The 25,836-nt window shown below is 56.0% G+C and overlaps 2 protein-coding genes across 2 annotated transcripts in view; both read right to left on the bottom strand.

The window, feature by feature from the left end:
* Positions 1-1,835: 1,835 nt before the first annotated feature.
* On the bottom strand, positions 1,836-8,634 carry Mafa (MAF bZIP transcription factor A). The gene has a single exon (XM_087186603.1). The coding sequence runs from the start codon at positions 8,270-8,272 to the stop codon at positions 7,199-7,201; it is 1,074 nt and encodes a 357-aa protein (XP_087042729.1). The 5' UTR covers positions 8,273-8,634; the 3' UTR covers positions 1,836-7,198.
* Positions 8,635-16,040: 7,406 nt separating this feature from the next.
* The window catches only part of Zc3h3 (zinc finger CCCH-type containing 3), an 89,360-nt gene continuing 79,564 nt past the window's right edge, over positions 16,041-25,836 (bottom strand). Inside the window, exons 10-12 of the mRNA XM_004837840.4 lie at positions 19,096-19,280; positions 18,160-18,530; positions 16,041-16,474 (exon numbers count right to left, since the gene is read on the bottom strand). Coding sequence (XP_004837897.4) covers positions 16,443-16,474; positions 18,160-18,530; positions 19,096-19,280 — 588 coding nt within the window. The 3' untranslated portion in view covers positions 16,041-16,442. The remainder of the gene's footprint in view (positions 16,475-18,159; positions 18,531-19,095; positions 19,281-25,836) is intronic.

Genomic DNA, 25,836 nt, shown 5'->3' with positions numbered 1-25,836 from the left:
CGACCTCACATTGCTGAATGCAGTTGGGTAGACAAGTCATCTGAGGGACCTGGGCCCCAGGAAAGAGCAGGGAGGTAGTGGGCCAGAAAAAGGCTCCCTATAGGAAGGAAGAACATGCTGGGGAAGGGGGATGGAGTGGGCAGGGAGTGCCGAGGCCTCTGAAGGATTAGAGCTCTCAGGAGTGCTGGCTGGATAGCACTGGGGATCCGCAGATAGCTTCTGCCTAGGAAGAAGCCCTGGGATTGAAGAGAGAAGGCCAGAGGCGTCAAGGAGAAGCTGGGATGGATCTGGGTAGGCCCTGGGCCCACCCACCCTAAACCTCTGCTTTGTCCACCCTGTCCCCAGGACATCAGCTACTCCCTTTGGGGCACCTGTGTAGGTCAGGAGGGCCCTAGCAGGTACCTGGCTCAGCTGCCCCAGGCAAGGCTCTTCCTGGAGGTCCACTACCCCAGGAGGAGGTGAAGAGGATTCAGCTGGGCTTGGGACAGCATGGGTACTGCAGGACCCAAAGCCAGCTGAGCCCAGATCTGTGATCTTGGGTGGTCCTCATGCCTCACTACCCTGGCCTGTCAGTGGGGGCTGCCACCCCAGGGCCACTCTTAGGAGCCACTAGGCCACAGTCACATGGTCTAGCATCTGGCATATTCTGGACACTCCAAGATGCTGGCCTCCAGTGTGCAGAGTGGGAGTATGTGGGAGGCTGTCTCTGAGAACTAAGACTGGGCTGGGGCAAAGGCATGGAGAGGTGGAGATGCCAGGGAGCTGGAGAGGCCACAGGCACCTGCCCAGTTGGAATAGCAAGGGAGGTGGGGGCAGATGGGCAGCAGAGCAAGTTCAGGGCTGTCTGGGAAAGAGATGGCTGAGTGATGGAGAGGAATTTCCTGGAAACTGGAATTGATTCCAGAGGCTGCAGGACACCTGACTTAGATGTCACCTGGAGGGCACAGAGTCACAGAGGGCAGCATGGAGCACCAGGGCTAAGAGGGGCACCAGGAGGGCTGCAGCTGAAGCACAGGAGGCACAGAGGCTGGGGCCAAGGGGGTGCAGTGAGAGGGCGGTTCTGACTGGTGCTAGCACCAACTTCCCCTTCCCAGGGTTGGGACACTGGGCTCCCCACCCAGCACTCCCGCGACAGTCTGTGGCCTCAGTGGTTCCCACACCCGCCCCCAGCATGCTCCTCCCTGGCCACAGGCTAATTGGCTTTGACAGTTTGAGCCCTCAGCAGCTGAGTGGTGTCACTGCAAATTAGGCAAGCACTGAGCCTGCCAGTCGCAAATTACTCTTTTGTTGCTGTGGTGTTGCAGGGCTGCTAAGCATGTGTGCGTGCTTGTGAGCGTGAGCTCCTGGGTAGGCCCCTCTGGGCAAGGGGTCGGGCAGCCACTCATCCACCTTGTTCTCTCCTAATTGGCCTCGAGCAGATCTGCCCAGCTGGGTTCCCCTCGGGTGGTCAGTGCTCCCTCCTTAGCTGCCTTCTGCAAGGATGGAGCTCTGGCTGTGAACCTGCGTCTCCGTGGACCCTAGTGGACACTCCCAGGCTCCTGGAGGAGGAGTCACTGGCCCTCTGCCTCAAGGCACCCAAGTACTGGGGCTCACTCAAACCCCAGCTGCCCTGAGTCTGCTGCCCACAGCCTGCACTTCCTTCCTTCTCCCTCTGCTTCTTCCGAGCTGCATCTGAGTGCCTCGCTCTACCCCCTTCTCCCTCCACCCCCTTCTCCCTCCCCCTGCTTCCTGCCCAAGGTGGTCCTCTTTTCCCACCCTTAGGATGGGGCCCTCCTTCACCTGCTCTCCAGAGACCCCCCACACACACACACACTCTCTCCACTTCTCTCTTCCAATTCCCTTTGCCTAGCAAGTTTCTCCCTGGACTGCCCCACCCCATTCTCCCTGCCCAGGGCAGCCCCTCCTCAGCCCACCTGTACCTGCCACTTGGCTGCGTCTGTGGGAATGGGACACTCTCCTCCTGGTGGTGGGTTCTGCTGTGTTCAGATTTCTGTTCCCACCTCCTAAGAAGAGCCCCTAGCCCTTAGCACACGATGCTCCATAGGCCCATGTGAGTGCTTTCCAGGCCACCCTTCCCCCTTGCAGGGGCTTGGGGGTTGGGGTTGTGGGTCCCTGTGGGGGCCAGGGACTGGGCTGGACTTGAGTCAGGAAGAGCAGGGCACCCTTCAAGGGCCTCCTTGGCCTCTGGCCCAGCTCTGTGGCCTCAGGAACTGCTGACCAGGCAGCTGGGCCTGGGGACAGGAGAGGTGCCCTGGTCCTGTGGTCAGAGCAGCAGGCAGAGGTGGGAACTGGGCCAGGGGAGAGCTGTGGCCCGCAGGACTGGTGGCTGTCCTGGTCCCCCAGCAGTCAGCCTGTCACCTCCATGACCTAACTGAAAGCTTCCTCATCCTCTTCCTAGAGCGGCTGGCTGGTGAGGATGAATCCGTGCCAGGGTGAGTGTAGTCTTTGCCCTTCCTTGGGGCCCAATCTCCTGGCCCTACCTGAGTCCCTGCCTGGGGCAGCCCCTTGGTGAGACTGTGAAGCCTAGCAGGTGGACTCTGCTGCATCCTGCCTGGGCTGGCCAGGTCCCTACCAAATAAATTCGCTGGATAAAGAGCCTCAGCCTGGGCTAGTTGGTGAAGGTCCCACAGAGGTACGGCTGCTATTGTATCCCACATCCTTCCCTAGAAGGGGACAGGACCTAGAAAGGGTGGCCTCTGTCCTGAAGAGTCACAGAGCCTTACTGGTTCCTGGAGGACTGCAGCTGAAAGAGAAGCGACAAGGAGAGGTGAGCCCTGAGGCCTGGGCAGGGTGGGATGGGAGCCAAGCAAAGAGTGGCCCAGAGGAGGGCAGCATCCACCAGGTGGTCCGTGTCAGAGCCTTCAGTGGCCACAGGGACAGAACATGGCACAAGGGGACCAGCACACAAAAAGCGCGTGGGGTCCATGTGTGAGACTGCATGTGTCTGCGGTCATGTTTGAGTGGATCTGCACATTTGTGTGGGGTGGCCCTGTGTGTATCTGCACCCAAATGTGGGTCTATGTGTCAGGTTAGTACTTGTGAGTGTTCACACTCAATGCCCTGTGCTCTTCCTCATGGGAGGATAGAGAAGAGGACACCTCAACCTTGCCCGGCCCACCTCAGAGCCAGTTTCAAGCAGGAGGCAGGGAGGACATATGTTGCAGAATGCAGGGGAGTCACAGGCTACAGAAGAGGTGGCGGTACCATAGGACGAACAGCCTTGGGGCATGGAAACAGCTGCCTTGCCAAAATCCAGCAGCAGGGCCAGGGAGTCAGGGCCAGGCTTGGTCTGTCTGCAGCATGGGAGCCTTGCCCTGGGTCCAAGTTTTCAGAAATGTCTGTGGAAATTTTTTTTTTTTTTTTGGTACCAGGATCGAACTCGGGGCTTGCGCTTTTGAGGCAGGTGGCAGAATCACTGAGCTAAATCCCCAGCCCCTTGTTTTGGAATTTAACCTGCTTCGAGGTGCAAAGTGAGCAGAACCTCCATGCTGGGGGCGGGGGGAGAAACAGACCACAGGATGAGGCCCAGGTGGGTGCTGTCTGCCCTGGGCAGAGTGGGCTGGGAGTTGTGGGGTGGGGTTGTTTCAGCTCCGGTAACTCTCCTGGGCTAGTGCAGGGGCTGCCTCTGGCCCAGCATCTGGGAATCCCAGAAGAAGGAGGTGGGGACCTGGAGGGAGGTGAGAATATAGGAGTGAGTATGCACAAGTCCTGAGAGCTGTGCATATTGAGTGTGAGCTGCGAACACTGCCTGGTGGCCTGGTGGGAGCAGGGGCCCTGTCTTCTGCAGGTGCACTCAGTCATGGTCTCGGTTGGTTTCTTCCTGTCTGGGAAGACTGCTGCGTCCAGGTCCACGTCTCTATAAACAAGAGGGCTTCAATCCTTCCATCCTTGAGTAGCTCCCGGGAAGCCTCATCAATGTGCCACCCCAGAACCCAGCCTCCTTCCTTCCCCAGGACACAGTGACCACCTCTGGGTTCACTTGGGCTGGTTTCATTGTCATTTTAATCCCTGCTGGGTCCCCCAAGAGGGGAGATAGGAAGTTGCTGGGCAACATGGGTCTGTGCTGACCCTGGGGGACCTAGGCAGCCTTGTCAGCAAGTAGGCAGAGGATGACAGGTGTGGGGGACAGGAGATCAGGCCTGTTCAGGCTCCAGATGCCAAGGCTTGGGGAGGCTGAGGTACAGGTGCCCTGACTGCCTTTTGGATCATCCAAGGAGGCAAGAGGACCCTAGAGCTGAACAGATGCTGGCCCCTGCCTCCGACCCAGGGTTATAAATGCCCTCCAGCTCCCTCTCATACCTGTGGTCCAGGTAGCCTCTGGCTAGGCTGCAGAGCTGCCACTGCCAGACATAACTGCCTGGACAAGCATGCCCATCATGCCCATAGCACCCCCCCCAAGCACTCCTCCTGGAGGGACTTGTGGCCCCAGGCCTCTCTCACAGCCCCTGCCCACCTACTACAACCTCCCCCTCCCTCCAAGTAAGGACACACTCTCCCCAGCACGGGCCCCAGGGCTCCCAGCTCCCTCCCCCAGCTCTGCTGGATGCTGGTGTCGCACTCAGGCCAGCTGACTTCCTTCCCTGCAGCTCGGGGCTGGAGCCAAAGGCATCTCCCACACACAGGTTTTCCTCCAAGGGACTGGGGGGGGGTTCCCCAAAATGTTTCTTTAAAAAATCTGCTTCTGAAAACAAGAATAGATGCTGCTTTTGCCCCCATGATCCTCAGGTCGCCCACATTCACAATAGTTTGTTTGCTCCGCCTCCTGTCCGAAGGGGAAGCCAGAGGAAAGAGGGAGGGAGGGGAAAATGGGTTGAAGAAACTCTGTGGCTGTGGGGAACCCTATGCACATCAATGTGGGGGCTGCACGGCTCCTGAGCTTGAAGGTCCTGGAGGGGCCAGGTTCAGGCTCGGAGGGACACTGGGCTGGGAGGGTGAGCACAGCTGCCGCCGCTGTCCCCTCCGTGAAAGACGCTGGCTGCTGGCCCTACACCAGCACTTTCCCTTACCAGGAGGAGGCTCTGTGCAAATGACTCCTCAGGGTGGTGACAATGAAAACGGAGCTGTTCGGTGTCCTAGCTCGACTAGGGACTTCCAGCTACCAAAAACAGGCCAGTGGTCCAAAGCTATAAACTTGCCCACAGCCCTTGGCCCCTCGTCATCGTCGGGGAGATGGTCTCTGTGAATGGTGTCCACATCTGGTGGGTGACCCTCTCAAAGGCTGGCTGGAGCCTTCGGTCCTTGTCACACCTTAACTCAATCCCCACACCTGCATTTTTTTCTCTCCTGCAGCATTTTCTCCTGCACAGACACAGGCTGGGAGTTTGCTCAACCACACACAGACCTGTCTCCCAGAGTCTCATTCTAAAGCAAAACGGGGAGAGTGGGACAGGGAGGATCTGCCTTTTTGGGGTGCAGGTCTGACCTGGTGAGACTCTCACTTCAGGAGAACCGCAGCCACCGGGAGAGAGCCTCCATTTTCCAGACAGAAAAGCAGCCCACTGGGGAGGAGGCTTTGGGACAGGTCCTGAGGCTAGGTGAACAGTCTCCAAATTTGCAAAACAAGGACCCTCGCCACAGCCACACTCCCTTCCAGTGGTGAAGGGAGGAAACAGTCCCCTAAAAGTTCAGCTGCTGCCTGGGCCCCTACAAATTTTCAAGGGCCTCACCACCTCTGGGGGGCCCCTACGCCATGCCCCTAACCACACCTCAGCATCCAGAGGACATGCCAGGCTGCCCCTCTCCTGGGTGGAGATCTGCAGGCTCAGAAGAACTAAGGCAGGCGCTCCGGAAGCCAGGACACAACAGCCCAGGACTTGGGGTCACCATTTAGGGTCCCTTCTTCCCTGAGCCCTGGCCTGCCTTCAGGGGAGCCTCTGGCCACAGGCTTCTGGGCTCTGCTCTTCTGTGGGTACAGAGCCAGTTGACAGCCACCTTGTTTACAACCTGGTCTGTATCTCCTTGGTAATGCCCAGACCAGTCACCCACAGCTAAGGCAAAGCCTGATCCAGTGACTTCTTTTCCTTCTATTCGAGGAGACATGTGGCAAAAACAAAAGCCACAGACAAATCATTCAGGCTCCAGTAACTTTTGGATCTAACCAGATTTATTTTGTGTGTTTTTTTCTTTCCTCAGTTTTGTAGCAAATGAAAAAAGAATTCAACAAGAACCAACAACACAACAAAACTTTCAACGAGTTGGCCTGTCCTGCTTGGAAGGCCAGGCAGGATGGTGGAAGGAAAGCTGTAGTCCTAGAACGGCAGGGGCCTCAGAAAATCAGGGCCTCCACCTAGCAGGGCCTCACGGAGCTTAAAGGGGTTGCCCCCTGTGCCCATCTCCAGCTAATCCAAAAAGAGACCAAGCTTTAAAAAAATTCCACAAACAAAACGAAACACAATTTAAATTAAAATAAAAACACTTTCTCCACCCACCCATGCCAGGAGGTTCAGGCCTAAGCCTCCTCTTTAAATTTCTTTTAGAAATACAGTGCATTACTTTTTAAATTTCACTTCTCTTCAAGGTTAAAATAAGATATATTTCCCTAGGAGTCATAAATACGATCTGGTGCATAGAGAAATGGCAGCGCGGGAGTCCGGGCCAGCCCTCACCCGCTGACCAAGGCGACCCCTTCCCCCCACCCCCCACCCCCGTCGAGTACAGCAGGGCAGCAGGCCCAGGACCGAACAGAGCAGGGAACGAACCCGTGCTCCTGCCTCTGGGAACGCCGGGCAGGGCAGGGGGCAAGCGGGCGCTAGGACAGGCAGGGGCCGGGGCCGATCGAGCGACGCATGCGGGGACTCGCGGGCGTTCGAGGGCGCACCGGTTGGGGAAGGTTTTCTTTTCTAATCACCAAGCAAAATAAATATAAATGCTTTGAAAATAAAACCGTTTTTTAAAGGGAGAGGAGGAATAAAACGGGAGCAAGGAAAAGGAGACAGAAAAGAAAGAACGGAAAAGACGCGCAGGGCAGGCAGAGGGTGCCTGGGAGGGGACGGCACGGAGGGCCGCGCTCGACTTATGTACAGTGGACGCTTGACAGTGAGTTAGACCTGGCTTGGCTTCCTCGGACACCGGAGGACCGCAGCGACGACGTCGGGACAGTGACCAGGCAGGTGCACGGAGCCGGGCGGTGCAGGGAGCAACCCCGGCGGCGGGGTGCGCAGTGCCGGGCCTCTGAGCTCCCGCGCGAGCCTGTGCCGGGTCACAGGAAGAAGTCGGGCGCGCCCTTGGCCCCGGCCTGCGGCGGCGAGGACTCCCGCGAGAAGCCGGCGCCGCCCGTACCCCCGGGGCCACCCCTGCCGGCCAGCTTCTCGTATTTCTCCTTGTACAGGTCCCGCTCCTTGGCCAGGCGTCCCACTTCCAGCTTCAGCTGCTCCACCTGGCTCTGCAGCTGGCATTTCTCGCTCTCCAGAATGTGCCGCTGCTGCACGCGCTTGAAGCGGCACGACTGCGCGTAGCCGCGGTTCTTGAGCGTGCGCCGCTTCTGCTTCAGCCGGATCACCTCCTCCTTGCTGAAGCCGCGGAGCTGCCGGTTCAGCTCCCGCACCGACATAGACACCAGCTGGTCGTCGGAAAAACGCTCCTCCAGGCGCGCGTGGTGGCTGGCGCCGCCGCTGCCGTGGTGGTGGCCGTGGCCCGCGCCGCCGTGGCCATGGTGATGGTGGTGGTGCGTGCCGTGGTGGTGGTGTGCACCGTGGTGGTGATGTGCGCTGTGGTGGTGGCCCGCGCCCAGGTCGTCCGCGCTGCCGACCCCGCCGCCGCCCGCGAAGCCTGGGCCCCGGAAGGCCTCGTAGGCCACGGCGGCCGCCGGGGGTTGCGCTCCGTGGTGCCCGGCGTGGTGGCCGCTGCCGATGAGAGCCTCCACCGCGTCCTCCGGCGTCAGGTGGAGCGCCTCGGGGTTGAGATGGTGCTGGTAGCCGCTCATCCAGTACAGATCCTCCAGCACCGGCTTCCCCGAGGCGCCCCCGACGGCTCCGGGGCCCCCGCTTGGTGGCCCGGGGGCGCCCCCGGCTTGGGCCGCGCCGCTGCCGCCCCCCGAGCCGCAGCCGCTGGTGCCTGGGCTGGGAGCGCAAAAGCTGGGTGAGGAGGGCACAGAGGAGCAGGGTGTGCTGAGGGGCGTCGAGGACAGCGAGCCGTGCGGCAGGCGGTGGCAAAAGCGCTCGGCCTCGGGCGGCTCCTTCTTTACCTCGAACTTCATCAGGTCGAAGTCGTTGACGTACTCGATGGCCAGTGGGCTGCTGGGCAGCTCGGCGCCCATCGCCAGCTCCGCGGCCATTGCCCGGGGCCCTAGCCCCGCCGCCGCGCCCAGCCTCGCCCCGACGGGGGCGGGGGGGGCGGGGGGGGAGCCGCGGGCCTCTCCCCCCCCCGGCTCCCCACGAGGCGCGGTCTGGGCGGTCACAGGCTTCGGGCCGGGGCGCCGAGAGGTGCAGGGAAAAGTTTCACGCAGACAACTCAGGGGCGGCGCGCGTGAGACGCCACCGGCCGGGCCTGTCAGGCGTCCACGGGCCGGCTCCCGGCGGGCGCACGGTCTGGGGCCTCCTCCTCCTGCTAGTCCTCAGCGATCCGTAGCCGACCAGTTGCAGTGTGGCCGCGCCTCGGGCTCCCCTGCCCCGCCCCGCGCCCCGCCCCGCGCCCCGCCCCGCGCCCCGCCCTGCACTCCTCCCTGCACTCCGCCCGCGCTGTTGGCAAACCCCGCCTCCCACGGAGGAGCAGCGAGGCGCGCATTTTTATAGAGCCGGGAGTCCGGGCCCGCCTCTCCGGGAGGGAGCTCGCGCCCCTGGGCCAATCAGAGCCTCAGCCCTACCGCCCTTATTTGGCTATCCCCATGGCAACCCGAGCCCAGCTGTCAATCTCCTGCGGGAAACAGCTGTGGGAAGGGGTGGGGACAGGCCACTGGCGATAAGAGTAGGGAGGGCCCCCTGGTGGCCGCCGTGGAGCACTGCACGGGTGGCGGGCGAGGGACCCAGCGGCAGACGGAGACCTCCGGAGGCCTCATATCCAGATCTAGGACCAGGTGTCTGGGAAGTCCAGGGAAGCAGAGGAGGGTTGCGCCCAGGAGACCCCCTTGATGTCTCGGTCCCTTTGAGGCCACCCATCCAAGCCGAACCCCTCAGCCTCCTCTGGGCCCGGCGCCCGGCCCGGTCTGCCCAGAACTGCGTCCGGCTCAGCTGGCAAGGCGCGCCTGAGCGCGGGGACCTCCGGGCATCATGACACTGGGTGACACTGCCCGGCCCAGGGGCGCGGCGGGCCGAGGGCCGGCTATTTTTAGCCCCGCGGCTCGGGCGAGTTCAGGAATTCAGTCAACAAAGTTGCTGGCACCTAGGGCTGCGGGACGCACCACAGGACACTCAGGGCTCTGAGCGCGCGGTGCAGGCGGGGAGGGACGCGTGCGGGCCGCTTCGTGGGGCGAGGGTGCGAAGGACCAGGGGTAGAGGTGCGGGGTGCCCGTTTGAGGGTACCCGGACGCGGGGTTCAAGCGGTATAGAAGGCGCAGAAGTGTGGCAGGCAGAGAGTCGGGGCATGGCCAGAGAGCTCCCAGACCCGGGAGGAATCTCAGGCTGCCTTGCCCACCCTCCCCGTTTCACATCGCCTGATGAGTTCCAGGCACTTGGGGCCCGGGGAGAGGGGCTGACCTGAAGCTGATTTCCTCTGCCCGGGGCTTCACACATGCTGGAAGCCATCTGGAGCAGCAAGCAAGGAGCAACGGGGGCAAGGAGAGCGACTGTGGGGTGACCCCAAGTGGGTCTTTTTTCTGTATTGCTGTTAGTACAACTTTGACAATTAAAAAATTCAACATAAATGTAATCACCTGTGCACAGGGACAATTGGAAGTGCCCTGATGTCCCAGGGGCTGGCCGGGCCGGCGGAATCGGAATCATCTTCAGCAGTTTTCTTGTTCACTTCACAAGTGTCTATTACTTTATAATAAAAATTCCAGGCAGTGAGGGGTGAGCAACTACTTCTCACCATGTCCCCAGCCCTGCTCACCCTCCCTGCTCTGGGCAGGGCTGGGGTCGGGACTGGGAAGGCCAGGCCTTTCTATGAAGGTCAGGAGAGCCTGAGGACCCTCTTCCCCAGCTTGTCCCTGAAGGAGGCTTTGTGGTCCCTGCCCTCACTTTCATGAGACAGATCTCAGGACTCTGGGGACAGTGATGTCGCCTACAACTCACAACCAAACTCTTGGTGTAATTGTGCCCATTCTACAGATAAGAAAGCAGAGCCCCTGAACAGTAACAAGCCTTGTCCAAAATGACTTGCAGCAGGTGGTAGAGCTAAGGCCCCCACGGGTGCTAGGACTTGAGATCACAGGGATGGCTAGACACTAGGGCAGGTGGTGAATCCTTTAATCCACCTGTGTTCAGAGAGGGGCCTGCCTGCCCAATCCACCCACCCCAGCATTTCTCCAGGCTGAGTGCTCAGTCCCCATGAAGCTGGGACAGCTCCCCTGGACCATGGCTATAACCTGTGTCTGGGCCTAGAGCCAGCCACCCCTCTCTGATTCCTTTGCATACAGATTGGTACCTCACATGTCTGTCACTCATTCATTCCCTCAAGAGTGGCAGGGGCAGGGCAAGGGCTTTGTAGGAGGTGGAGCAGCAGGTGCAGAGCAGTCTGGAAAGCCAGCCACATCCTCCATCTGAGGAACACCAGTGGCTCAAGGGATGCAGAGAGGAGAAGGATGGCAGGGCGGGGGGTGGGGGTGGGGGTGGGGGTGGGGAGGGGTTGTTGGGGAACTGATCAGTTCTCCTTACCCACTCTACTGGCCAGCAGTGAGAAGAATGACCAGGATACCTGCTGGAAGGTCTAAGCAGGGCTGTGCTCAGACCTGGAGATGCAAGAACATCACAGGGCTCCCTGGAGCCCAGCAAGAGCCCCCACATCCCAGACCAGGCATCTCCAAGGTCCTGGACTTGGTTTCTGAGGCTAGCAGATCCACCTGGCTTTCTAGAAGTTCTTTGGGTGGACACCCCCACCCCCACCCCCAGCTCTAGTCCTCATCATAGGAGTCCAGGCCTCCCAAGGACTTGGCCTGTCCCTGTCTCCTGGTCTCTGCCAGGTATAACACCCTTCTCGTTTGTTAGTCCCAGCCAGGGCAGACAGGAAAGGTGCCTGATACCTGGCTAAAGGCTTCGAAGGGCTCTCTGTCTAGCCAGTACCTTTTGCCACCCTACCACCCTGCAGAGTGAGCAGGACGACTCCTGGAGTCCCAGGCCAGAGCCAACCCCAGGCCTGGATGGCCCCTGGAGGACCAGGGAGTATTCCTGTCAGGCCTTGGTAGGGAGTTGGGGCAGTGAGTGAGTGAGTGTGTGTGTGTGTGTGTGTGTGTGTGTTGGGGGTATCCTGCCAGAAGCAGCACACTGAAGCTGATTCCCAAGTACCCAACACCTTCCTAGGGCTTCTCACATCTACTTCCTGCACTCGCAGAACTCCATGGGGACTACGCATGTGGCTTGGTGATTAAATGTACTCCACAAACCTTTACTGAGTACCTACTGTGTGCCAGGCTGCCTGTGATTCTGCCAGATAGGTGGCTAGAGATCCCTTGATGAGGAACAAGCTGCTGGAGCTTGGTAGCCTAATACAGCATGGGTTATCCAAGGGGGGAATCTGTTCTGGGAATCTGGGGACAGCTGGGAGGACCAGTGGTTGGGGTGGAGAGCCATGGCATGGCACGGCATGGCCAAGCCTGTGGGACAGGCAGGCTCTGGACTGCTCCTGTAGCTTCCTCCCACCATGGCACCTCCTGGATCCTGGATGAATATCTAGAGAGCAAGGCAGAAGTGCGTCAGAAGCTGCTCCTGTCCTCCCGGTCAGGTAGCGGGGCAGAGACACTTACTTCCTTATGCAGGTCACACCGAGGAAGAGCATGTATCCTAGCATCTTTGGAAAATGCAGTCTACCAGGACAGGTCAGAGAACAGAAAACGAACCTCAAAAGTAAGTAAATGAAGGCTGGGGATTTAGCTCAGTGGCGCCGCGCCTGTCTTGCAAATGCAAGGTCCTGAGTTCGATCCCTGGTACCAAAAAAACAACAAAAAAGTAAGTAATTGAGTGTTAGTATTTTCCTGCTGTGCCACAAACTGCCACAAGTCTTGCAACTCGGAACAGCAATTCTCGTCTCAGGACTTTGTCAGTCAGTAGTCGGAGCTGGTCCTGGTCCTGCAAGGTTCTCAGGCTTCGGTCAAGGTTGCCACAGATGAGGTCTCATCTGGGACAGGGAGGGATTTGCTTCCCGGAGCTCTGGGATTGCTGGAAGAATTTCCTGGAATCTGTAGGACACAGTTCTGGGGGCTCAGGCTCTTCACCATGTGTGGCTCCCAGCATGGCTTCAGCCTTCCCCAGGACAGTGTAGCTCGAGTCACAGGCACTGCCCACAGGGAGAGTCACCCAAGGGCGTGAACCCAGGAGGTGAGGGCAGTTGCTGAATGAGGGGATGGAGAGTGCTGGGGACCTTCCTGGGGCAGGCTGTGGGACAGTGGGGGCTGGGGAGCAGCCTTGTTGGGAGTGGCTGCAGGCCAAGGGGCGTGGCCAGGATGGCTGGATCAAGGTCAGAGCCTGGGGCCGGTGGGGGCCAGGGACGGCATGGTGGGGCTCTGGCTGCTGTTTGCTATCTGTGCAATTGATTCTTCAGCAACCGTCCTGGAACAGGGCATCACAGGCAGGACTGGTCTGTCTAAATTGTTTTTGTTTTTTGGTACCAGGGATTGAACTCAGGTCCTTTTGCTTGCACAGCAGCCGGCGAAACCACTGAGCTAAATCCCCAGCCCTGGTCTGTCTAAATTCTATAACAGGTAGCAGGTAGAGTTTCCAGATGTCACTGTGCCCCTTCACGAGGTTCTCTGTCCTGAGTGCAGAAGCAGACGTGGTGACACATGTCCGCGCCACCCAGCACTTGGGAGGCAAAGGTAAGGGGATGGTTGAGAATTCAAGGCCAGTATGAACTACATAGGGAGACCTTGCCTCAAAAAGAAAAAAAAAAAAAGGAGGAGCCTGAAAACTGCCCAGGTCATTCTGTTACATTCGTATCACATGAATGCAGCTTGTGGGTGTGGCAGTAAATGCCTGGCCACCCAGAGGTTTTCATGTGGAAGTGATTGCAGAAGTACAAACTCTGTCCCACAGAGGGGCCATGGTTTCTGGACAGGGATTTGGGGTTAGGGCTTGGAAGGTATAGCAGGCCAAGCTGAAGTAAACCATGTGGGGCTCACTTGCTTTTATTTTGCTTTGTCTTTTTTCCAGTACCGGGGATCGAACTCAGCACCTTACACTTTAGAGGCAGGTGGCAGAACCACTGAGCTAAATCCCTGCCCTTTTTTTTTTCAGGCGTGGTGCCACTGAGCTCAATCCCGGCCCCTCACTTGCTATTAAAACAATAGCCAGTTCTGCAAAAGGACCAGAGCCTCCTGGGAGTGAGCCCCCACTCAGCCTGCCCACTGCTCCACCCCTTCCTTGTCCCTACCCCAGCACTGATGGAGCACCTACCATATGCCAGGCAACATCCGAGGGTGCACACTCAGCCACGTATCTCTCCAAGCTGTCCCTCCTGGCACTTACACTCTGCTGGGGACAGACAGCAGCATGAATGTTGGTGTGACCACTGCCCTTCGGGGAGACCTGGATGGTGCCGAACTCTGAAAGGGCTCCCACCAACCCAGGGCACTCTCCCTTTCAGCTCCTCCCAGACCCCAGAGTCTAGACCAGCACTCCCTGCCCTGAGTAATAGCCTCTTCTGGGTGCAAAACCACACCCTGAGGTCACCTGTCCACATCTCCAGGTCCCCCACCAGGGGCCACAGCTCCCTTAGAGGAGGCAATAGCCCTGGCTCTCCCACCAGCAGCTGGAGCTGCTTGTGGGTGTAGCAGTAAAGGGAGGGAGCTCAATCGAGGAGCCCCTGCTAGGACCCTGCCCTACCCTGCCAGGGTCCAAGGACCCCTAGGTTGCCTCTAGCCTTGGGGGACCATGTGATCTTGCTGTAGATCTCCACCCACTTGTGGCTGCTCCCATGGACCTGGGTCTCTGCTTAGTGTCCCTCCTTGAGGCCTGGCAGGGGGAGGACCCTCGACCTGAGCCCAGTATGATCAATGGGCACACTCAGAGGAGCCACAGGAACTGCAACAGGCAGGTCCCCCAAGAGAGTCTTGGGGCAATGGAGAATCAGGACCTCACACAGCCTCCTGGAAGGCAGTGCCCAGCCCTCCTAAGCCTTCTTACTGGTTGCTTTGGGCAATGGGTTAACAGAGGGAAAGACAGTAGGTCCGAGGTCTCAGGCTAATGTCACTGCCCCCCCTTGTGGTGGCTGGGGCCCTGGGTGGCTGTGGCAGGGGCTTGTTAAATTCTGGCCACAGTGGAAAGGGTGAGTTGGTGGCTGAAGGTCCAGAAGAGATGAGTCTCCTTGTTGTCCCTGATAGGCTGGCATCTGACCACCAGCCCCTACCCACTATGGCTATCTCAAGGGCTGTGGTAGCACTAGGTGAGTTCAGCTGCCACCAGGCTTGTTAGGAATCCTATCTGCAGGGGATAGTCACTGGTGGCATGAGAGTGAAGCACAAGGATATGCCCATTCATGAAGCCAGAATTCCCAGAGAGCTTGGCCCGAGTGCCAGCCTGTGTCCCCTTGCTGGCTGTGCAGGGAGGCAGGAAACAGGTGAACACTGGACCATCTGGATCTATGATGTGGTCTCCCTACCCAGGAAGGGGAGGGAGAAGTGACTTTTGGGTTATCAGAGGTTTGGTCTTCACGGAGGGCCTCATGAGTAGTGTTCAGGAGCCTGGAGAAGAGGACAAGGTGGCCCTGTAGGCTGTGCCATGGGGGACCAGGGACTGTGGGTGTGCGACATGTGAATAGCATTTCTGAGTAGTCCTAGAGTGTCTTTTGCTTCTCTGTGCTGAGAAGCAGGAGCTGGGCAGTGTCCCGAGCCCTCACTTCTGCTGTCCACTTGTTCTGTCCAGGTTGTCACTGGGGAGTTGTTTCTGCAGCCATGGCTGCCCAGCTGAGGCTAAAGCTCCAGGATATCCTGCTGCTGCAGGACAGCCCCCACGCTGCAGTTTCCCCTGCTGATGCTTAGCCCGGGACCCCTGGACACCGAGGGGAGGTGGGCAGGACCCTGGGGCAGCTCTGTGGCCATATGCCCATTCCTCAAGGCCCAGGTTGTGGTTGGCAGAGGGATCCCTGAGCAGGTCTCCAGGGGGTACAGTGTGTGGTCCTGCCCCCATCCCAGGTCCCGCCCACCCAGGCTCCACCATCAGGGGCTCTGCGAAGTTTACTGATCAGGTGGGGCTGTGGCTTTTCTTCCAGCCAAGTCCAAGTTCTGGAGCCCACCAGCCTGCTGAACTCATAGTGGTGATGGGGACAATCATTGTGGAAATGACTGTGGCCACGTCCTCTGGCCAGATTCTTTTTGTAAGCCTCTTTAAGGTCAGCAAAATGGACAGGGGCTGTAGTGGACAGCAAGACTGCATGAGCCTTGTGGGGGCAGAGTGTCCCTTCCACCCATGACCTATTTTGGTCAAAGGAACCTGGTGGAAGCTGAGGGACTTGTGATGCACCCTGAGGCACCGAGCTGCAGGCAGGAACATGAGGCCCAGGTATGTGGTGGTTTTTCAGCAGCAGCATGAGGCAGTGCTGACCCACTCAAGCTTGGAGGCTCAAGGGGACCACCCAGAGGTTGTCTGCCTCTGTAGCCTCTGAGGGTGAGGCCTAGAGGGTCCCCTGCTGGGGACAGCTCCCTGCTGGAGGATACAGCTCTCAGCCAGCTTCCTGGTTAAACTGCCTCCTTCCTCGGGATGGGCCTGACTTCCTTTGCCCTTGCCTTGGCTCCAGCCTGCCCAACCTGTGTCTCCAGAGACCCCTCCCAGGCTTCCCCCCACCCAGCCTTGCTGACCTGAGCCTGGCCATGGAGACAGGCTGCCTCAGACCCTCTGGGCCATCCTGGGGTCAAGGAGAGCATGCAGTACTCCTGCCAGAGGTAGTGCAGGCTCTGCCTTCCAGCCGGCCCATCTCCCACCTAGTCCAGGGCCCCATGGTAGCAGTCAGGATAGGCCAGCTGACACAGGACAGAACCTTTATTGCTGGACGTAAAATGCCTGCCAGAGAGGCCTGACCAGGGGCCTCTTCCTCAGGCAAGAGTGCTGGGTGGGGAAGGTGGGGGCCCACACATCCCATAGGTTTTGCCACACCCATAGCGGGAGACTGCCCAAGGGTCAAGCCCTGATGGACATCTCAAGGGGCAAGTCCTAGGTGCAGGCTGAGGGCTCAGGGGAGGGGAAGTGGGATGGGGCTGGGCAAGACCTTGGCCCGAGGGAGGAAGACAAGGTAATGGGCAAACAGGCAGGGAAAGCTCGGAGCCTGGCAGGCAGAGCGGTGCCCTGGGAGGTTGGTGGTGGGCAGCTTCTCCATGCTCCCTGGGGTGAGAGTCTGAGGTAGGTGCGGGCTGGTCCCTGGGTCCCTCACAGGCGTGGTTTGATGTGAAGTGGCTTCCCTGTACAAAGAGGGCAAAGGTCAGGTGCAGGCGACCCCAACCTGGAGGAACCACCCACCCCCAAAGTTTCTGGTCAGGGCTCAGGAGCGGGAGACTCGGTCAGCACAGGCCTGTCCAGTGGGGGTTTAGGACACCAGGCTGTTGTCTCCTAGCCCCTGCCCACCTGCCAACTGCCACTGGGCCTGATAAGCCTCTGGCCAGGGTCAAGAGGGAAAGGAAGCCTGGCAGCAGCCTGGGAAGGCCCACAGGTTGAAGCCACACCACTGTGAGCCTGAGCTATAAATGGCAGGTGCACACAGACATGCAGGCGCACACTGTGCTCACACCTGGGAGCAGCTGCCAGACACATGCGAGAAGCCGGGTGTGTGCAAGCAGGTGGCTGGGTAATGGGGTAGGGGGTAAGCAGGGGCACTGAGTGGTGGGAGGGGAAGGGTCCCCAGAACAAGGGCCTGAGAAGGGAGTGACATGTCCCACGGGGCTACTGCCTGGCAGAGGCACACTTGTTGAGCACCAGTGGCTTTCTTCCCTCTGCATAAATGCTCTGAGCCATCCTAGGCCGCTGACTGCAGCTGCACTGGTGTGGCTGCTCATAGGCAGGGCACTGGCCATGTGCCCCTGTAGGACCCCTCTCCTATTGGGTGGGCTGGGTATCCCTCCTCAGGGCTGATGACTCCATTCACTGCTTAGCCAGAAGCCAGGCCCCGGCTCACAGACTCTACCAGCCTCCAGCCTCGGCCTCTACTGGGTGGCTGCTTCAGCCACCCATCCCAGCCTAGTCACACCTGCCCCTCCAGCCCCCTGGGGCCAGGCCCTGCAGCCTCACAGCCCTTTCCTGGCCTGCCCAAGTGGCCCACAGGACCCCCAGTGCCCCAAGTCTCCTCTGATCCTGAGTGGCTACTGGGACCCTGATCTTTAAAAAGACACAAGTGGAGGGGCCAGGGATTTAGCTCAGTGGTTCTGGTGCCTGCCTCACAAGCTCAAGGACCCAAGTTTGATCCCCGGTACCAAAAAAAAAAAAAAAAAAAAAGACACAAGTGGTGGCTGGGGTTAGGGAGAGCCCTGAGGGACAACCAGATCGGAGCTGTTGGCCCCGTCTGTCCCAGCTAGGTGGGGGCCAGCCAGCCAGATTCTGCATCTGACTAGGAGGATGTAACCAGGAGGCAGCCCCTCCAAGCAGGCACTTGAGCATGCTCAGCGGGGCTGTTACAGAAGCCTGCAGCAAGCATCTTCCATTAACGTTATGACCGTGAAATATGACAATAAAGTGATAGCCGTATGGTCACAAATTTGCAGCCCGCCGAGCTGCGTGGGGTTTATCGTCACTCAAACGTGCGGAGAGCTGTAAAATGTTTACAGAAAGGGTCGTTTGCAGCCATAAAATCCTCTTTTCTCTCCTAAACAAGGCTGAGTGGAGCCATTTACCAAGCCCCAAATGCTCATTGGGGAGAGGGAACATCTGTTCTCTCCAGGAGTGTGCAGTGATCTTCCAGAACAAATTAACAGAAATGGGTGCTTTCTAATTAAATCAGCCCTTGGCTGGGATGGTCTGTGTGGGGCTACCACTGCGCTCACCCTTCACTGGTCCACCTCCAGCCAGCAGGTGCACACATGGTGTCCACTGACTCTCTAGACCCACACTTGGAGACTCCATGAAGTCTGTCTGAAGTGGCTGGGCTTGTGCTTACCTGAGTCTTTGGCGAGGGACCTCCTGGGGGCCCGGGGCTGGCCTCCTGGGCTTGGTGAGGCCTGCAGGGAGATGAAGGCTGGTAGCTTACAGAGGCTGCCTGAGCCTGTCCCTGATGAGATGGCCTTGTCCTGGAGAGAAGGTTCCTTTTTCTCTAAGGAGTGGGAAGAAGAGGAAGAAGAGGAGGAGGAGGAGGAGGAGGAGGAGGAGGAGGAGGAGGAGGAAGAGGAGGAGGAGGAGGCAGCCTTTGTTGACAAGGAAGAGGCTGAAGCAAACCCCCGTGGGGAGGGGGGAGGTGAGGCTGGGAGCACAGTCCTGGAGGTGGGGGAACTGGACATCTTTCTGGTATGACGCTGGGTTGCAGAGGGCTTCCTGCAAGAAAGGAGAGACAACAGAAGTGAGGGTGGGCAGGGCATTCCGACGCCACTGTCCCAGTGACAGGGCTTCTGGCCCTCACCCCCACTTCCTGCTGCAGGAGCTACTGGGCATCACCACACAGATTCAAGCCTGGCCCTCACCCTCTAAGGTTAGACTGGTCTGAGGCACCAGGGTGCTTGGCCAAGGGGGCTCTGGGTTCCATGGTATGCCCGATCACCTCAGGCCCCACCTTCTGGACCTTGATGTCCTTGTCTGCAGAGGGTCCCTATACTCCACAGGTGAGCATGACATAGGGATCCCTTAAATCCCCCCTGGGGACCTAGCTTCCTCTGCTTTCCTGGGGAATGGGTCTCTAAAACCCCCACCTCCCTCTACGGGCTGGGGATGCTCTTGGCTCCGTCCAGACTCAGGGACACAGGGTGTAGGCATCTCTGAAGGCCATCTGTCCTTCTGCCTTGGACTGAGATTTCCTTTGAGATCTAAATCCCAAAGAGCTGGGGTGGGGGCTCATTCCAGAAGGTCCCAAGTGTCACCTATGTAGCACCCACTGCTCCATCACCTGGGTCCATGGCCAGTGGAGGTCCGGCTTCTGTGTGCTGCATCACTGGGCCCTGGGGTGGGGGGCATGGCTGCCCTCCGGCTCTGGTGCTTCTGGTTGCGATGAGGCAGTTGGCACTGGGCACCTCTGGGGCAGGTACCCCTGCGGGCGAAGTCAGGGCACAGCAGCGTGTGTTTCTTCTTGCACTGGGGAGGAGGGTACAGTTAGATGGGCTGGGGGATGCTGAGGCACCATGGGGGCGGGGCTCGATCCAGCCCCTGAGCAAGCCTACTGGCCCTGCAGGCTGCCCATTGGGGCTTAAGTCTGAAGTTTCCTGTTGGAAGGATGAGGCCACCAGGCCACAGTAGCTCCAGCTGGGCCCCTGGGCAAGGACTGAAGGGAGGGCCAGAGCCAGCCTGGGGATTCCCAGAGCCTGAGGCCAGGCCACTGCCTAGGGCTCTGCCCACCTGCTACCCCTCCTGACAGGGCAAGTCCATTGTGACAAGTATGGCAAGCACCCACAGGAAGGTGGGTGGGGCCTGAGGCCTTAGGGGACCTCGTGGGGCAGGGTTGGGGGGGCAGGCAAGAGGGTGCAGCAGGTCAGCTGAGGGTAGGCAGCACTGGGTCAGGGCCGGGTCAGGCACTTATCCACAGCACCTGTCATGGGGCTAATTATACCCTCAGGGAGGTGGGGCAGGGTGGCAGGCAGGTGCCCCAGGCAGCAGCTTGATCTCAGCTCTGCCTACCAGCCGTAGGAAAGTGAGAAGCCTCTGCCCAGTGCCCAGTAGCTGGACTAAGCCAGGGAAGGCCCCAGGACAGAGATGGGTGACCAGGGCCTACCTTAACGGCCTGCTCCTCCTCCTGGGCTCCACTCTGCAGGCTGCTGGGAGCCCAAGCTGTTCCCAAGGAGGGGTTCCCCACCCTCCACAGCCGGCTCAGTGGGGAAGAGAACCAGAGTTCAGCTGGCCTGGGCATCCTAACTCATGCTGACATGCAGTTTCAACTTGAACCCAGACAGAAACCTATGGAACTCACTGTGGTGCCACACGCATTGGACTGGCACAGCAGCTAAAGATACAAACCACAGCCTTAAAGCCACTTTCTCCTAGGCCTGTGACCTCCCTACCAGAACTGGTCCTGTGTGTAGGGTCCTGGCCCTGCTCCTGGCACCTAGGTCTGCCCACCTGGCCAGGGCAGATGCCTGCTCACCGCCAGCACCCCACTGTCCTAGGTCACTGTCCTGTGATGTGTATCCTCCACAAAGAGGACAGGCTCAGGGGAAGGGTTCCCATCCCCATTTGTTCACTCACACTCCTTCCACATAGAGTCTGAGCCTCTCAGCGCTGCACTTGGCCAGTGATGTGGGGCCTTGAAACATAGACTGGTCTTGCAGGCAGAGGGGACAGGAAATGGTGCAGCCAGTTCTGCCACACTAAAAAAGACCCACTACCAGAATGTGCTTGAGCCGGGACCCCGTAGTGAGGTGGTGGTGGGGTATAAACAGGTAGATGGCAAGAACCACCAACAGCTATGGACAACAGGTTGCTGGGAGCAACGTGGACACAAAGCGCTTGGCTGAGATGGTCAGAGACAGCACAGACCCGTGCTGTCCTATGTGGTGGCCAATAAGCAGCTGAACCATGGCTGACGTGAGCTGAGAGGTCACGTACATGTAAAACAGCTGGACTTTAGACTTAGCAGGAAAAAAAAGAACGTAAAATATCAAATTTCTATTTTTTCTTGATTTATGATTTTTTTTAGTGGTACTGGAATTCAAACTCAGAGCCTTACACATGTCAGACAAATGCTCAAGCTACATCCCTACTCTTATTTATTCATTTTTTTTTGGTACCGGCGATCGAACTCGGGACCTTGCACTTGTGAGGCAGGCGCAGGAACCACTGAGCTAAATCCCCGGCCCATCCCTATTCTTTATTTATTTATTGGTACTGGGGATCGAACTCGGGTCCTTGCGCTTGCGCAGCAGGCGGCAAAACCACTGAGCTAAATCCCCAGCCCCTATCCCTGCTCTTTTTGAGTTCCCCAGGCTGGCCTCAAATTTGGAATCCTGCTGCCTCATTTTCCCAAGTAGCCAGGATTAGGTATTTTTCATGCACTGAATTAAGATAAAATATATTTCATCGTGTGTGTGTGTGTGTGTGTGTGTTCCTTGGGATAGAACTCAGGGCCTTGTATATGCTAGGCAAGCTCTCTGCTATGGTACTTGCCTCTTTTTTTTTTTTTTTTAATTTTTAAGGTGGCTACTAAAAAACTCTGAAATTATACATGCAGTTCATACATATTTCCACTAGACAGTGCTGATCTGAACTAACCTTCCTCTCAAAACAACCAAAATTCTAGGATAAAATGTAAATAATTTTCTCAAATCAAGAATTATGAACAGCCAGGCATGGTGATCTGTGCCTGTAATCCCAGTACTTGGGAGGCCGAGGCAGAAGGATTGCTGTGAGTTCGAAGACAGCCCGGGCTCCACAGTGAGTTCAAGGCCAGCCTCAACTACACAGCAAGACCCTTTCGAAAGAGAGAAAGAAAAGAAGGGAGGGAGGGAGAGAGAAAGCGAGGGAGCTATGAAGAAAAACCAAAATGATGGAAGAAAATCTCCTAGAAGCCCACAGACATGAAGCAAACCTCCAATTTCTAAGGCCTGTATCTTCACATGAGCCATCTTCACTGATGGAAAAGCAGGCCCAGCCAATTCCCCCTCCCACAACCTTGCCAAAATCTGGAAGTTAAGAAAAATGCCATTACATCATTCATCAAACTAAGAGGAAGTTAAATAATGTTTAGAACCAAGTGATAACACTAAAACAACACGTTATGATTCATGGATGGAGCAACCTCAGCCCTTAGAACTACATAGCCTTAAATGTTTGTTTTAGAGAAGAAAACCCACCTTATCTTAAAAGATAAAGGGGAAACTGCAAAAAGAACCCACAGAAGGTGAGGGAAAGAAGAAAAACAAAGTGGAGATTAAAACCCAGAGTCAAAGGGTGGTTCTCTGAAAATATTAATAAGTGTGTGCAGTAAGACTAGTTAGGAAGTCGAGAAGGAGCACACAAGCAGTATTATGGGTGATGCGTACATAGATGGTGCCGAGGATGTAAGGACACCAGGGAGATGCAAGGAATACACTATGAAATTTGAAAACAGATGAAAATTACAAATTCTAGAAAAACTGACAAGAAGAAAAACAACCCTGAAATCTTCTTATAACTATAAAGGAATTTCAATTAGTAATTAAGAAGTGAAGAGGGGTAACCCACTTTCTGGTCCCCCTTCTGTCTCTCTTAGGCAGAAGCTTTCTTTCTCTCTCAATAAATTTTTCCCACTCTTAACCTCTGTTGCTCTTAGAATTCATTCTTTGATTTTAGAGAACACGAACTCCCATTTTGGATATCTAGTAGGTTTGAGAGTTCCATCTATTCCCCCTGTATCAGTCTGAATAAGGAGCAGAAAGACACTGTTAAGGACCCTTGTTACCTTTGCTACCTTGTGCGCACCATATTGTTTCTCCTCTGCGATGACTGTTTGCCATCCCTGCCTTGGGAGTCAGCTGATCATGGACTGAAGTTTCAACAAACTGTGAGCAAATAAACCCTTTCCCCCTTTAACTTTGGGTGTCAAGTATTTTGTCTCAGCAATGAGAGAAAAATAACTAACACAGAAAGATGGTACCAGAGAAGTGGGGTTGTTGCTATGGCTCGAGAGCCTCTGGAACTGGCTTGTGGGAAGGGGAAGAGCTAGGAAAGATTCGGAGGCAGGACTGAGGAAGTAAGAGCTGGATGCCTTAGGCTGTTTCGCATGGGAGAGTCTGGTCAGAGCGCAGAAGAACAGAAAGCCAGCACGTAAAGACCTGGCTCAGAAGGTTTCTGCTGGGAAGAAGGGCTGGATTGGCTATTGGGACTCCAGATGATGTGTGCTATGGATTGGCAGAAAGTTTGTCTGCATTTTGCTCATGTCCAGAGATTTTGTCTGAGACTGAGATTAAGGGCAGCAGACTAATTAATCTCACAGAAGAAATTTCAGAGTCTAATGTTAAAGCCAAGGTACAGCTACTGTTGGGGGCTTTTTAGCCAGATGTATGTTGAGAATCAAGAGCAAAGAGCCCAGCAGAATGATTTAAAATGTTTTGAGTTTGGCCAGAAAGGAAGCTCCAGTAAAGCTGTGGACTTCAAAGATAGAGTAGACGAGATCTTAATTGCTGAGAGGGAATGGGAGAATAGAAAAGATGGTCTGAGGGCATCACAGGAAGCAGCAGGACTCCACACTTTGGAGTCTCAAAATTGCAAAAGTGAAAGACTTTGCTTTGAGAAGAAAGCCCCAGAGAACCACGTTCAAGAATGGCAGTGGCAGCCTAGAGAATTTGTTCCTCGGAATTGGGTTCAGAGTGCTCAGTGATCCAGGGACTCGTCACCTACAACTGAGAGAGAAGGAAGCCCGGCTACTGCTCCAGCTGGCAGCAAACATGGGCCTTTTAACCACGTGGTGCTTATTGCATGTGCAAGAGTTGTGGGGTCAGGAAGGCTTCCACCCAGATTTTAGAAGAAAGCCTGGGAGGTGAGAGAGTGTGCCCCAGAGAGGGCAGTGTGTGAGGCTGTGAGTGTGAAGCCAAAGGTGCAGTGTGTAAGGTCAGACCGGCGCACGACTGAGACCACCGAGGCAGGCAAAGTCTAAGCAACATGCAATGAGTTTATTGCCATCTGAGTGCAGATGGGTCAAGGGCAAGAAGGCTGTTGGCAGAGGACGGTGCTCTCGTGGCAGATATGGGGCATTTTAGGTAGAGGAGGGGGGACTGGTCAAGAGGGTGGAAAATTTTAGAGTCCCACGGGTGATGGGCCTGGGGCTGTGTGATAAACAGGACAGTGGTGAGAGCAGCAGGGTGGCTGCTGGCTTCTTGTTACCTCTGTGCTCCTGTGGATGCGGGTAGCAGGTCTGCTTGGGAGGGGGTCTGACTTGGAGGACCTGTCACAGTGGAGACCCCAGAAGTTTGGAGAAGCCAGGACCATGGATCAGAGGAAAGCTGCAAGGAAGGAGCAGAGCTGGCCCAAGAGAGAAGCCATGGGAGCTACAACAACAGGCAGTGCCATAGGGGTGGAGCCACCCAAGCCCTTTGGAGTTCACAACTTGCCACAGATTGCCTTGGATGTTGACATGGAACTACAAGATTTAATGTTTGCCCTGCTGGATTTTGGTCTTACTTTGTTCCCATTCCTTCTTATCCCCTGAATGTAACTTTTGGAATGAAAAAAAAAAAGAAGTAAAGAAAGCTCCAACTCAAAGAGTTATACTTGTAGTTCTACAAGTATGAGCCATAGAATTCCAATCTTTCATGAACTGGTCCATGGGGTGGGAAAATAGAGAACAACTGTTTACGAGGCCAGAATAGCTTTGAAACCAAAGCCTGTCTAGGACTTCCCGAGAAAAGGACATGTAGGCCGCTGCCATTCATGAGCACAGTGCAAATGTCTGGTATAAGCTACAAACACAGCCTGGCCAGGTACGAAGACCCTCATCCACCAGAGCAGCTGGAGCGCAAGGCTGGTTTAACATCAGAACCTCAATCAACAAGACACAAAAAGTGAAAAAGTAAATAAAAAAGAAAATCAATAAACAGAAATTAGTACATTAACAGGCTAAAAGGGCAATCATATGATCATCTCAATACATATAAAAGTGCTCAATAAAATTAAACTCCAATTCAAAGTTGAAAGAAGAAACATTTAGCAAATTGGTGATGGATATAATGAACCTTCTTGAAAGCTCCACTGGTCAGGAGAAAGGTTGGAAGCCTCCCCTCCCCTAATCTACATTCTTGGCCCCAGCCAGTAGGCCAGGCAAGAAAAAGAAAATGTGTTGCACTCAAAAGAGGAAAAATGTCATTATTTGCAATGACATGATTATTCAGAAAAATCCAAGAGAATCTACAAATTATTACAAATGCTAATAATGGTTTAGCAAGGTTGCTGGAAACAAAATCAACATAAAAACTGTTTTTCTATATGCCAATGAGCAGTGAGAAAATAAAATTTAAAAATCCAGTATGCTATTTATAATAACAGAAGTTATTATTAGGAATAAATTGAGCAGAACAGAGCTGGAAGCAGACCAGCACATGCAGAAGGAACCTGACGCGCAAGGCTGGTGCTGCAGGCTCACTGGAGAAGACGGGCTGCCTATATGCAATGCTGTGGCCTGTGCATCTGGGTCCTACCTCCCACCTCACACAAAATCAGTTCCAACTTGATTAAAGAGTCCAGGCCTAAATAGAGAAGGCAATTTAGCAGGTTTTGGGATAGAGAAGGATTTCTTACACAAGACACTAAGGGCGCAAAGAAAAGACCAACAAGGCTATATCCATTAAAACCCAGTGCTTTTGTTCTTTAAAACAAAGAAGCAGGGGATTTAGCTCAGTGGTGCCACTGCCTGCCTCGCAACTGCAAGGTCCCAAGTTCAATCCCTGGTACCAAAAAACCAAAAAACAACAAAAAAAATAAAATAAAACAAGCAAAAAGACAAACCACAAACTGGGAAAAGATATGCACTACTTATGTGATTGACAAAAGATTAATATCCACAGGCTAGGGATTTAGCTCAGGGGTGCCACTGCCTGCCTTGCAAGCACAAGGTCCCGAGTTTAATCACCAGTACCAAAAAAAAAAAAAGAGATTAATATCCAGGATATTTAATAATTATTTGTTTGTTTGGTTTTGGTACCAGGGATCAAACTCGGAACCTTGCACT

Source organism: Heterocephalus glaber, unplaced genomic scaffold (assembly GCF_053883595.1).
Source record: "Heterocephalus glaber isolate CG9 unplaced genomic scaffold, H.glaber_assembly_v1.0 deba00000281, whole genome shotgun sequence".
NCBI classification, from domain to species: Eukaryota; Metazoa; Chordata; class Mammalia; order Rodentia; family Bathyergidae; genus Heterocephalus; species Heterocephalus glaber.
Note: the sequence above shows the minus strand (reverse complement) of the source record. Positions and strands in the feature narration are given on the sequence as shown.